The sequence below is a fragment of the Hyperoodon ampullatus genome (assembly GCF_949752795.1).
Source record: "Hyperoodon ampullatus genome assembly, chromosome: 14".
In the NCBI taxonomy this organism is placed as follows: Eukaryota; Metazoa; Chordata; class Mammalia; order Artiodactyla; family Ziphiidae; genus Hyperoodon; species Hyperoodon ampullatus.
Genome location: NC_136927.1, coordinates 8,211,417 through 8,226,309, shown reverse-complemented (window position 1 = coordinate 8,226,309; position 14,893 = coordinate 8,211,417). Strand labels below are relative to the sequence as shown.

General features: G+C 35.3%; 1 protein-coding gene across 3 annotated transcripts in view; it reads left to right on the top strand.

Annotated features, from left to right (window-relative positions):
- The window catches only part of MACROD2 (mono-ADP ribosylhydrolase 2), a 1,985,837-nt gene that overhangs the window by 414,773 nt on the left and 1,556,171 nt on the right, over positions 1-14,893 (top strand). For all 3 annotated transcript variants that reach the window (XM_079719352.1, XM_079719351.1, XM_079719350.1), the window contains exon 4: positions 10,039-10,068. In XM_079719352.1, coding sequence (XP_079575478.1) covers positions 10,039-10,068 — 30 coding nt within the window. The remainder of the gene's footprint in view (positions 1-10,038; positions 10,069-14,893) is intronic.

The following is a 14,893-nucleotide window of genomic DNA, read 5'->3' as shown; positions in this document are numbered from 1 at the left end:
TTTTTTGCGGTACGCGGGCCTCTCACTCTTGTGGCCTTGCCCGATGTTGAGCACAGGCTCCGGACACTCAGGCTCAGCGGCCATAGCTCACAGGCCCAGCCGCTCCGCGGCATGTGGGATCTTCCCAGACCGGGGCACGAACCTGTGTCCCCTGCATCAGCAGGCGGACTCTTAACCACTGTGCCACCAGGGAAACCCCTGAAAAGGATTTTGAGATCTTAGGAGGAAAAGTGCTTTAGGTAATAATGTTATGGTCTATATTCCATCTAGGAACTTATACTGTTATAAGATTACTTATATAGTAATTGTATTTTCATCATTTGATCCACAATTTAATTATAGTTATATTCTTAAAAAGACACACACACACACACACGTGGAAGAGGGTCATTTAAGAATTTTTTTTTTTCAGGAAGAAAGTAAGGTAATATTCCATTTGTATCTTGAGAAAAACATAAAATAATGACACTAATGTCAAACACCAGGATTATTTTTCATTTAGGCTAACTATCCCATGAAAAAGAATCCTACTTGTATCTGATTTTTTTTTGGTTTTGATAATTTTGTAATGAATATTTATACCTATGTATAATTTGATAATTTTAATTCAAAAATTAAAAACTGAGTTTAATTAGAAAAAAACAATTTCTCTATACGTCAAAAAACAATCATTTGCTTAGGGTATGATAAGTAAATTCTTCAAATTTGCCACTTTGAAATTAGATTTTGGTAACCCTTACCCCCATTTTATATTCCGTGTTGTTTTTGCTTTTTAAACAGTGAAACTGTTCATTTCATTGAGTTGTTATTTGGGGGAGGAAAAAGTGCAATACACAGATAAATTAATTTGTAATGGCTCATTTTAGTTTCTCATTGAGTCAGTCTTTGAGACAGTTACTGAAGCTTGCTTTTTTCCTCCACCTCCTCTGGTAATAGAAGGGGCATTTTACTTAGAAAAATATGAAAGGAAATAGTGTTGATTGAGATACGTTCAAGATGGCGGAGTAGAAGGACGTGTGCTCACTCCCTCTTGCAAGAGCACCGGAATCACAACTAACTGCTGAACAATAATTGACAGGAAGACACTGGAACTCACAAAAAAAGATACCCCAATTCCAAACACAAAGGAGAAGCCACAATGAGATGGTATGAGGGGCGCAATCACAATAAAATCAAATCCCGTTACTGCTGGGTGGGTGACTCACAAAGTAGAGAACACTTATACCACAGAAGTCCACCCACTGGAGTGAAGGTTCTAAGCCCCATGTCAGGTTTCCCAACCAGGGGGTCTGGCAACGGGAGGAGGAATTCCTAGAAATGAGACTTTGAAGGCTAGTGGGATTTGATTGCAGGACTTCGACAGGACTGGGGGAAACAATGACTCCACTCTTGGAGGGCACACACAAATTAGTTTGCATATTGGGGCACAGGGAAAGGAGCAGTGACCCCATAGGAGACTGAACCAGACCTACCTGCTAGTGTTGGAGGGTCTCCTGCAGAGGTGGCGGGTGGCTGTGGCTCACTGTGAGGACAAGTACACTGACAGAAGAAGTTTTGGGAAGTACTCCGTGGCGTGAGCCCTCCCAAAGTCCGCCATTAGCCCCACCAAAGAGCCAGGTAGGCTTCAGTGTTGGGTCGCCTCAGGCCAAACAACCAGCAGGGCAGGAAGCCAGCCCCACCCATCAGCAGACAGGTGGATTAAAGTTTTACTGAGCTCTGACAACCAGAGGAACACCCAGCTCTACCCACCACCATTCCCTCCCATCAGGAAACTTGCACAAGCCTCTTAGATAGCCTCATCCACCAGAGGCAGACAGCAGAAGCAAGAAGAACTACAATCCTGCAGCCTGTGGAAGAAAAACTACATTCACAGAAAGAGAGACAAGACAAAAAGGCAGAGGGCTATGTACCAGATGAAGGAACAAGATAAAACCCCAGAAAAACAACTAAATGAAGTAGAGATAGGCAACCTTCCAGAAACAGAATTCAGAATAATGATACTGAAGATGATCCAGGACCTCGGAAAAAGAATGGAGGCAAAGATGAAGAAGATGCAAGAAATGTTTAACAAAGACCTAGAAGAATTAAAGAACAAACACCTAGAAGAATTAAAGAACAAACAAACAGAGATGAACAATATAAGAACTGAAATGAAAAATACACTAGAAAGAATCAATAGCAGAATAACTGAGGCAGAACAAAGGATAAGGGACCTGAAAGACAGAATGGTGGAGTTCACTGCCGTGGAACAGAATAAAGAAAAAAGAATGAAAAGAAACGAAGACAGCCTAAGAGACCTCTGGGACAACATTAAATGCAACAACATTCACATTATATGGGTCCCAGAAGGAGGAGAGAGAAAAAAACAGAGAAAATATTTGAAGAGATTATAGTTGATAACTTCCCTAACATGGGAAAGGAAATAGCCACCCAACTCCAGGAAGTGCAGAGTCCCAGGCAGGATAAACCCAAGGAGAAACACAATGAAACACATAGTAATCAAATTGACAAAAATTAAAGACAAAGAAAAATTATTGAAAGCAACAAGGGGAAATGACAGATAACATACAAGGAAACTCCCATGAGGTTAACAGCTGATTTCTCAGTAGAAACCCTCAAGCCAGAAGGGAGTGGAATGATATATTTAAAGTGATGAAAGGGAAGAACCTACAACCAAGATTACTTTACCCGTTAGGGATCTCATTCTGATTCTACAGAGAAATCAAAAGCTTTACAGACAAGCAAAAGCTAAGAGAATTCAGCACCACCAAACCAGCTCTACAACAAATGCTAAAGGAAGTTCTCTGAGTGGGAAACACAAGAGAAGAAAAGGACCTACAAAAACAAACCCATAACAATTAAGAACATGGTAATAGGAACATACAAATTGATAATTACCTTAAACGTAAATCGATTAAATACTCCAACCAAAAGACACAGGGTCAGTTAATGGATACAAAAACAAGACCCATATATGTGCTGTCTACAAGAGACCCACTTCAGACTTAGGGACACATACAGACTGAAAGTGAGGGGATGGAAAAAGATATTCCATGCAAATGGAAATCAAAAGAAAGCTGGAGTATATATATCAGAAAAAATAGACTTTAAAATAAAGAATGTTACAAGAGGCAAGGAAGGACACTACATAATGATCAAGGGATCAATCCAAGAAGAAGATATAACAATTATAAATATATATGCCCCCAACATAGGAGCACCTCAATGCATAAGGCAACTGCTAACAGCTATAAAAGAGGAAATTGACATTAACACAATAATAGTGGGAGACTTTAACACCTCACTTACACCAATGGACAGATCATCCAAACAGAAAATTAATAAGGAAACACAAGCTTTAAATGACACAACAGATGATAGCTTTAATTGATATTTATAGGACATTCCATCCAAAAACAACAGAATACACTTTCTTCTCAAGTGCACATGGAACATTCTCCAGGATAGGTCACATCTTGAGTCACAAATCAAGCCTCAGTAAATTTAAGAAAATTGAAATCATATCAAGCCTCTTTTCTGACCACGGTGCTATGAGATTAGAAATCAATTACAGGGAAAAAAGCATTAAAAACACAAACACATGGAGGCTAAACAATACATTACTAAAGAACCAAGAGATCACTGAAGAAATCAAAGAGGAAATCAAAAAATACCTAGAGAAAAATGACAATGAAAACACGATGATCCAAAACCTATGGGATGCGGCAAAAGCAGTTCTATGAGGGAAGTTTATAGCAATACAAGCCTACCTCAAGAAACAAGAAAAATCTCAAATAAACAATTTAACCTTACCAATAAAGGAATTAGAGAAAGAAGAATAAACAAAACCCAAAGTTAGTAGAAGGAAAGAAATCGTAAAGATCAGAACAGAAATAAATGAAATAGAAACAAAGAAAACAAAACAAAGATCAATAAAACTAAAAGCTGGTTCTTTGAGAAGATAAGCAAAATTGATAAACCATTAGCCAGACTCATGAAGAAAAAGAGCGATAGGACTCAAATCAATAAAATTAGAAATGAAAAAGGAGAAGTTACAACAGACAGCGCCGAAATACAAAGCATCCTAAGAGACTACTACAAGCAACTGTATGCCAATAAAATAGACAACCTGGAAGAAATGGACAAATTCTTAGAAAGTTATAACCTTCCAAAACTGAACCAGGAAGAAATAGAAAATATGAACAGACCAATCACAATTAATGAAATTGAAACTGTGATTAAAAATCTTCCAACAAACAAAAGTCCAGGACCAGATGGCTTCACAGGTGAATTCTATCAAACATTTAGAGAAGAGCTAACACCCTTCCTTCTCAAACTCTTCCCAAAAATTGCAGAGAAAGGAACACTCCCAAACTCATTCTATGAGGCCACCATCACCCTGATACCAAATCCAGACAAAGATACTACAAAAAAAGAAAATTACAGACCAGTATCACTGATGAATATAGATGCAAAAATCCTCAACAAAATACTAACAAACAGAATCCAACAACACATTAAAAGTGTCATACACCATGACCAAGTGGGATTTATCCCAGGCATGCAAGGATTCTTCAATATACGCAAATAAATCAATGTGATACACCCTATTAACAAATTGAAGAATAAAAACCATACGATCATCTCAATAGATGCAGAAAAAGTTTTTGAGAAAATTCAACACCCATTTATGATAAAACCTCTCCAGTAAGTGGGCATTGAGGGAACCTACCTCAACATAATAAAGGCCATATATGACAAACCCACAGCAAACCTCATTCTCAATGGTGAAAAACTGAAAACATTTCCTCTAAGATCAGGAACAAGACAAGGATGTCCACTCTCACCACTATTATTCAACATAATTTTGTAATTCCTAACCACGGCAATCAGAGGAGAAAATGAAATAAAAGGAATACAAATTGGAAAAGAAGAAGTAAAACTGTCACTATTTGCAGAGGACATGATACTATACACTGAGAATCCTAAAGATGCTACCAGAGAACTACTAGAGCTAATCAATGAATTTGGTAAAGTTGCAGGTTCTAAAAGTAATGCACAGAAATCTCTTGCATTCCTATACACGAATGATGAAAAATCTGAAGGAGAAATTAAGGAAACACTCTCATTTACCATGGCAACAAAAAGAATAAAATACCTAGGAATAAACCTACCTGGGGAGACAAAAGACCTGTATGCAGAAAACTAGAAGACACTGATGAAAGAAATTAAAGATGATAAAAACAGATGGAGAGATATATCATGTTCTCATATTGAAATAAACAATATTGTGAAAATGACTGTACTACCCAAAGCAATCTATAGACTCAATGCAATCCCTATTAAATTACCAATGGCATTTTTTACAGAACTAGAACAAAAAAATCTTAAAATTTATATGGAGACACAAAAGACCCTGAATTGCCAAAGCAATCTTGAGGGAAAAAAACAGAGCTGGAGGAATCAGACTCCTTGAGTTCAGACTATACTACAAAGCTACAGTAATCAAGACAGTATGGTACTGGCACAAAAACAGAAATATAGCTCAATGGAACAGGATATAGAAAACCCAGAGATAAACCCACGCACCTATGGTCAAGTAATCTTTGTCAAAGGAGGCAAGAATATACAATGGAGAAAAGACAATCTCTTCAATAAATGGTGCTGGGAAAACTGGAAAGCTACATATAAAAGAATGAAATTAGAAGACTCCCTAACAACATACACAAAAATAAACTCAAGATGGATTAGAGACCTAAATATAAGACTGCACACTATAAAACTCTTAGAGGAATACAGGCAGAATATTCTTTGACATAAATCACAGCAAGATCTTTTTTGATCCACCTCCTAGAGTAATGGAAATAAAAACAAAAATAAACAAATGGGACCTAATGAAACTTAAAAGTTTTTGCAAAACAAAGGAAACTACAAACAATAGAATAAGACAACCCTCAGAATGGGAAAATAATTGCAAACAAATCAATGGACAAAGGATTAATCTCCAAAATTTATAAACAGCTCATGCAGCTCAATATTAAAAAAATAATCAACCCAATCGAAAAATGGGCAGACCTAAATAGACATTTATCCAAAGAAGACATAGAGATGGCCAAGAAGCACATGAAAAGCTGCTCAACATCACTAATTATTAGAGAAATACAAATCAAAACTACAATGAGATATCACCTCACAACAGTTAGAATGGGCATCAGAAAATCTGCAAACAACAAATGCTGGAGAGGGTGTGGAGAAAAGGGAGCCCTCTTGCACTGTTAGTGAGAATGTAAATTGATACAGCCACTATGGAGAACAGTATGGAGGTTCTTTAAAAATCTAAAAATAGAATTTCCATATGACCCAGCAATCCCACTACTGGGCATATACCCAGAGAAAAACATAATTCAAAAAGACACATGCACCCCAATGTTCATTGCAGCAGTATTTACAATAATCAGCTCATGGAAGCAACCTAAATGTCCATCGGCAGATGAATGGATAAATAAGATGTGGTACATATATACAATGGAATATTAGCCTTAAAAAGGAATGAAATTGAGTCATTTGTAGAGATGTGGGTGGATCTAGAGACTGTCATACAGAATGAAGTAAGTCAGAAAGAGAAAAACATTTTTCGTATATTAATGCATATATGTGGAACCTAGAAAAATGCTACAGATGAACCGGTTTGCAGGGCAGAAATAGAGACACAGATGTAGAGAAGAAACATGGACGCCAATGGGGGAAAGTGGAGGGGGCAGGTGTGGTGGTGTGATGAATTGGGAGATTGGGATTGACATTTATACACTAATATGTATAAAGAGGATAACTAATAAGAACCTGCTGCATAAGAAAAAAAAAGAAAAGAGTAGCAAACTAAGAAAAAAATATATATATATATGTATGGCACTATCTATGAAGTAGTCTTGACAGGGAGTGGCTAAATGAGCCTAAATCTAATAAAAAATTAAAAATGAAAAAAAGGAAAATAGTGTTGATTAGTAAGCATGCTCAGAGAAGAGATTTTTAAATCTCAATTTAGAAGCAGTAGCATGATGCTTATCAACTTTAAGATTTCTTTGTTCCTTTCTCCTTTACCTTCCATGTGAAACTCTAGGAATAACAAGAGGCATATCCAAAATTCCCTCTAGCAGGGGACCTAAGGAGGGACATAACTATATAAACATATTTCATACATTTTTAATCACTATTTCCAAATAAACTTTTAAGAGTTTCTTTAACAGACCTCGATCTTACAGGAAGAAAAGTATCAAAGTTTGCTCTTTCCACACACTTCAGTAAACAAAAAACTCTTCTACATCAATAAAGAAATGAGATTAATCCTGCCTATTATCTCACTATTGGAAAACATGTATTGAGAACTTATTAAATGCAGGCCAAATTATTAAACTCAGACTTTATCTTTAGGTGCTTCCTCTCTAATTGGGATATACCTCGATTTATTAGAAATAATTAAGTAAAAATTAAATGACTACTAATTTTAGAAACATGAAAGTCATTTTCACTTTTGTGAAATGGAAGAAATTATATTAATCCACCTGACCAATAAATGTTGACAATCAGTTATATTATGCATAAGGTGCTCTGTGAAGGTAGAATAATATTAGAAATCATAATATAGTTTCACTTTTATTTGCCAATATTTTGTCACTTTTACTGAAGAAAATTTTCTTGATATTTTTCCTAATAATGTAAACATTTTATTTTTTAGAGAACAGAAATTGATAAAATAGACTTAAATGTGATGGGTTCTTTAGAAAAACCATTATCAGGATTACAGTTATTAGAATTGGTTTGAATATATTTAAGTAGCTTAGATTAAGATTCTATTACATGACTGGTAATGCACATGAAATTATCTTAAAAGTGATTGTGCCCTATGTAAATGCCACAATTTTATAAAATACTTCTATGTAGATGTTAAAATGTGGCCAGACATGCTCACCTAGACGTGAGCACACATCTGACATAAACTGACTTGATGGTTTTCCAATTCCAGTTCCTACACCTGCTCCCACACATCCACCCACCTCTGTTGGACGAGGGCCTGGTTAAACAGATGGGTCTTGGGCTGTGCTCTCAAAAGAGGCAGCCTCCACCTTTATTAAGCAAAGCATTGGGTGAAAATAGGTTATATTGTGTTATTGTGATTCTGGGCATGATAATTTGCATGTAAAGCTACTATTCATTGCTGTTGTTGTTTGTTGTTGGAAATAAATTTTTCCTTATGAATGAATATGTATAAATTGGAGGACAACAGATGGAGTTTCTGGGATCTGGAAAACCTATAGACAGGGAAGGAGTTCTCAGTCAAATATAAAAATAAAAAATCGGCAGGAGTGTGAAATGCCATGCAGTTTTATAAATGCATGTAGCTAAGATTTTTAAGAAAATGTTTGGGTTTGCCAAGAGACATCATGAAATTTCTCCCACCCACTAAAGGGTATGGAACCAAGATAGAATTCATAACATCTTTCCTCATTCCCCTTCAGCAAGTTACCACTTCAACAGTTACAAAGTTTGATTTGGGGCAGGGCATTAAGTCCTGGATTCGATCTATGTAAATACTACACATTTTCACTGTGAAGTCAGAAGGAGTTGGGGGACCTGAGGTGACAGGGTGGCAGATGACTTTATAATATCTGAAGTGGGACTTCCCTGGCGGTCTAGTGGTTAACACTCTGCGTGCTTCCACTGCAGGAGGCACAGGTTTGATCCATGGTAAGGGAACTAAAATCCCACATGCCACGTGGCGCAACCCAAATAAAGAAAAAAAAAAGTTAAAAATAAATAAAATGTAATATCTGAAGTGAATTTTGTTTATGGTTGACTAATGGCATTGCTATGCAGTCCATATTTGTGATGAAAGCACTGCGGGGAAGGCTTGAGCAGCAATTAGATGGCCCTGTACTTGAAAGATCATATGAGACAAGATTTGATCCTCTAAGATTGACATATTGAGAAAACCTTCAAAGGCATTTGTTCTTCACGAATTTTCATGATGTTCTCTTTAGTGTTTCAATAATTAGCAAACCATCACATATGAATATAGGCATTTATTCTTAAAATGCTCCATTATTTATTGATAGAATCATTAACACTCTGATATTTGCTTCTCTTATTATGACAGTGCGTGGTTTGTGGACATCACAGGAAAATTCAAGTTGAAGATTCCTACTCCTCTTTCTTAAGTGATTTCTTTAATCTTTTAGTAGCTCAGGTTTCTCCACAAAGAAAGGGACTTAGATTACCACATACTTTTTTTATGTTGCTGCAGGACTTCTGTTTTCTGGCTTTTGTAGAGACTAGATAAACATAGGCGTAAAGTTGCTTAATACTTCAGCAGAAAACTGCAGTGGAACCTTCTGAAAATCTGACCTCTTAAAAAAAATCTAAATGGAATGGCCTTATATTTTGCTTATTATTTGATTTCATAATTATATGTGCTAAGTTAATGGATAAATGGGTAAGAAATGACACATCATTGTTTTACAAAAATATTTAAAATTTCTTTCCCTCAAACAAAAAATTAATGTAAAAACGAATAAATCTGTCACTATTTGAGTTCGTTCTTATTGCAGAGTGTCTTGAGATAGCTTTATTTGATGGTGTTTAATTTAATTAAAGTTATCATTATACTTTCTTGTTACATTGTCCTTTGAAATTGCCTAAATAACATTGTTCTATCTCTAGTTGATAAAATGGAGAAACCAAAAGATTAATTTAGATACAGAATGGAAGAAAAAGGATTACATACATACTTCATTTTATTAGAAGGAAGCATATTGTAAAAATATTCATTTGAAGACAAAAAAGAGAAAAATAGTAAAATATTTCAATTTTCATACCATAATAAAACAGTAATAAAGTCTGTCTTTATATGAAAGAACATATTGTGATATATATGTGTGTGTGTGTGTGTACAGCATGATCATTACCAATTTTTCTTGAACTACTCTGACATATTATATTGTTATATATTATTTAATGTCTTTTATTTTGTTTTCTTTCAAACAGCAAATGCCAGTCTTCTTGGAGGTGGAGGTGGTAAGTCCTGAACATCACTTAAAATATATTTTATTACTACACCAACCATAAGATATTTAGTAAGTTCTGTGATACTTTAAAGAAAATTAATTTTGCTGTAGTCATCAACCACGCAAATTATAATCTTAGAAAATTTATAATAGAAATATCTTGGGTTTGCCTAAATGTTGTTTTAACTGACTTCAAAATATGCAGAATACTGTTGTTCTCATCAAGCTTTATATTTCTATCTTTGGCATAAACTATAGCAGCAATAAGCTATTGAGATGAACACACATATAGTAGATGATAGTCACTTTTTAAAAAAATTTATTTTATTGAAGTATAGTTGATTTGAAATGTGTTAATTTCTGCTGTGCAGCAAAGTGATTCAGTTATACACATATATAAATATACATACATTCTTCTTCATATTCTTTTCCATTATAGATTATCACAGGATATCAAATATAGTTCCCTGTGCTACACAGTAGGACATTGTTGTTTATCAGTTCTATATATACTAGTTTGCATCTGCTAAGCCCAAACTCCTAATCCATCCCTCCCTCACACCCTTTCCACCTTGGCAACCACAAGGCTGTTCTCTATATCTTTGAGTGTGTTTCTGTTTTATAGATAAGTTTATTTGTGTCATATTTTAGACAAATTATGAACATATAAAAGATAAATTATAGATAAATTATAGATAAATTTAGATAAATTATAAACATATAAGTGATATCATATGGTATTTGTCTTTCTCTTTCTGACTTACTTCACTTAGTATGCTTATCTCTGGGTCCATCCATGTTGCTGTGAATGGCATTATTTCATTCTTTTTTATGGCTGAGTAATATTCCATTGTGTATATATACCACATCTTCTTTATCCATTCATCTGTTGATGGACATTTAGATTGTATCCATGTATTGGCTATTGTGAATAGTGCTGCTATGAACATAGGGGTGCATGTATCTTTTTGAATTATAGTTTTGTCCAGATATATGCCCAGGAGTTGAATTGCTGGATCATATGGCAACTCTATTTTTAGTTTTTTGAGGAACCTCCATACTGTTTTCAATAGTGACTGCACGATAGAGTCACTTTTAATATGAATTTTAACACAATACATCTGGAGACTTGTGGTTTTTATCTTTTTTTTTTCATAATAATGACTAAAAACATTATGACTTTGTAGCCTGAGAGCTTAATATATCAGTGACTTACTGTGAAAAATAAAAAAGAAATTGGTAATGGCATTTTGCTTTTTCTTTCTTCCTTTTCAGAGGAGAGAGAGAAAGAGATCAAAGTGAGACGAGGAAGAGAGAGATTTCTGTACTAGGAGTTCTTTCTTGATAATAAAATCTTGGAGCTATTTATTATTTTTATTTCTAGGTTGAAAGATGAAAGCTTACCTAGCCCCAGTCTATACTACAAGGTAGGGGAGGAAAAAAGTATACAGTAGAATGGGGTTCTTTTCATTTAGGATCCAGATAGACATAAATAGGTTTGTTTTCTCTCTCCCTCTTCCTCTTGCTCCCTCTTTTCATGTATGTGGTTAAAATAGATATGATTATACAGAGCTTTAGGTTTTCAACAAACAAGTTAGAACTTGTTTACTTGATCCCCAACTTTTAAGAAATGTTATCCTTTATAAATCATCATCAGGAGGTTTCAGCGTAAATTTTATTTGAAAATTAAAATTTTTACCATTGTTCCCATATAAGAATCAATAGGTTTTTAAAAACAGAATGTTGGAAATAGAAATGATAGAAGATAGTTTAAACTAGAAAGTGCTCTTCATATTACCACATGTCAATGCACATTCTATAGCAGAGTATTCTTCTTCTTTTTCTTCTTCTTCTTCTTCTTCTTCTTCTCCCTCTCCCTCCCCCTCCCCCTCCCCCCTCCCCCTCCCCCTCTCTTCTTTCTTCTTTCTTCTTCTTTTGGTATTCTTTGGGAACTAGAAGAGAAATTTTCCTTAGGAATGTACTGGATTCCCAATAAATTTTTATATCTAGGTTTCTTATAATATGTGAAGGAAACATTAAAATAAGTCATTCATAGTGATGATTTTCTTACATGACATATTAGTATTTTAACAAATTTGACTAGTACTGTTAAATAGGATAAAAAAAGTTAAAATTGAGTCTACATATACAAATCTGTCAATTTAAAACAGCAGACAAATTAGCTAGAGAGTTAATTTATGGTTCTTGGCTATTTAAAAAGAAACTGAATTGACTAATTATATGTTAAAATCACTTTAGCTTCCCATAACAGAAAACCCCCAAATAATAGTGACTTAAAGGAGATAGAAAAATGTTTCTGTCCCCTGTGAAAGCTTAGATGTAGACTAGAGTGGCTGTGCAGTAATCCCATCCTGTCATCAAGTGCTCAAGCTCTGGCTTTTCTGCTCTTCCTTCCTACTGTGTGGAACTCAGGGTCCACAGAGGCTGCTGGACTCTAGGCATCAAAAATATGGGGGTCAGGAGGAGTAAGAAAGGCAAAAAATCAAAAAGGTGGCCCCTAAAAGGCAAGCCAGTTTTCTTTAAGCAGCTTTATCTGATGTCTCATATCCTTGAATTGATCAAATGTTCATTCATGGATAATATAGTTTTATGCCAGGAAGAAATGTGCTCATCAAAAAGAAGCAGTGCTCTGTTTTCTAAGGAAGTAGGGGAGGGTGGAGGTTTGGCAGGCAATGAGCAGTCCCTGCCATTGTGGGAAGGTAAGCTGCTGTTCAGGCACCCTTGTCAAGCTGCTTTGTTTCAATATATGTATACATGGTTGGTGTGTATAGAATCAACTCTAGTGAGTTGGCCTGTATTTCCTTGTGATTCCTTCAACCTGTGTGGGAAGATACAGTGTACATTTTTAGCAATGGCAAGACGTTCAGGAATGGGCAAACTCAATGTTCTGTTTACCTGAAGTATATACTTGACTGTCCTCTAGGTGGTTGATTTTGCTAAATGCAGTTATTTGCCATAATTTCTCATTTCTGAATTCTAAAATTAGCAACTCAATATCATCATAAAGATAAATTATAAGTATTTAAGATGGCTGTAATTTCTTTCATTAAAGTAGGTCATTGACAGGTTTAATTCATTTATGCACTTCTGGAGATGTCAAGATTGCTCTAAAATACATGTCTGATTTTTGGAAAGCTGCATTTAAAACTTAAATTTAAGGAATATTTTTAGCCTTCTCTGAACTGATTTTTGGCCTTTTGATCCTGTGACAAATCTTATTAATCCTGTCAGTGATATTTGTACAGCAACAGCTAATAATCATCTAATAAGGAGCCTAGAACTGATACAGTCCTCTTGGATTTGATTAATGATTCCTTTTATTGACTTGAATTAATATACCTTCAAAAACCTCTAAAGGAGATAATTCTTTGATTGACTAAACAATTTGATCAAGAAAATTTGGGACCACATAAAAAAATAATAATAGTACCTTAAATACCATTTTTTCAGGTTCTCAGGAGGGCTTCCCCCCAGTTCTGTATAAGTTGTACTTGAGATTTAGGCAAAAATCAGTCTATACAAAATTGTATTATATATAATCTTAGCGTTTTGCTCTTTTTTTTTTTTTTTTTTTTTTGGAGTGCTTATGATCAAGACAAGAGATCTCCTAAGAGGAGATTTTAAAAATGGTCACAATCACCCACTCAGTTTTAATTTTAAAGTGAGAGAATCATTTCACATAGGTGTGGATTTTCAGCTTTGGGCCAGAGGTCACTCTCTTTAGGAACTTAGTGTCACTTAGTGTCATTGTAGTGAGTATAAGTGATAGGGCTTCAACTACCTAGTCATATCAGTTAAAATACTTGGTAAAATGGATCATCTATGTATATATGTCCCAGATATGTTAAGGGCAAATAAATATACTAATATTTAAGTAAGAATGTGGCTGGTCTATAGTGACTGGATTCTATCTTTCAGGAAGCCTTTATATAATTTATGTAATGGTATAATATCAAAAAAACCTTAGAAGTTCTATTAATTTTTACAAGCTCTCCATCATTGCTCCCAGTACTAACCTGCATAGCAGTATAGCACATTTAGATATAAAACAAGTAAATTTTATTTTCTCATTTAGTCCTTTTCTTAGTCAGGGTAGGCTATATTATGCTGTGGTAACAAACCTAAAAATCTTAGTGGTTAAAACAATAAGGTTAATTTCTTGCTCACATCAATGTCAAGTAGATTGGTGGCTGTTCTACTCAGGCTCTCCTACAGGTGGTGACACAGAGTCTCAGGTTGCTTCTCTATCTTGTAGCTACTCTATGTGGTATGTGGCTCCAGTCACAAAACAGGAAGAGACAGCTGGTGGATCTTGTGGGATGTATTTACAGAGCAGTTCGTGAATGGCTTATGTCACTTCTGCCCACATTCCATGGGTCAGAATTCAGGCAAGTGACCCCCAACCTAACTACAAGGAAGCCTGGGAAGAATGGAGTCTTCCAGCATTCCCAGGAAGAGGAAATGGTGTGGTAAATACATAGCACTGTCTTGGCCACAATACTCAAATGAGATCAGTGTTATTCATTATTATTATTACTTTAATCACTGAGGGAAATGTGACTTAGGGAGATTTAGTGACTTCTTCAAGGTCACACAGCTTATAAAGTGCAAAGGTCCAATAAGAAGACAGGGTTCTTGACTCCCACTCAGGGCTCGTGCCTTTGCTCTGTGATTTTTTGTTTTTTTAACATCTTTATTGGAGTATAATTGCTTTACAACGGTGTGTTAGTTTCTGCTTTATAACAAAGTGAATCAACTATACATATAAATATGTCCCCATATCTCTTCCCTCTTGCATTTCCCTCCCACTCTCC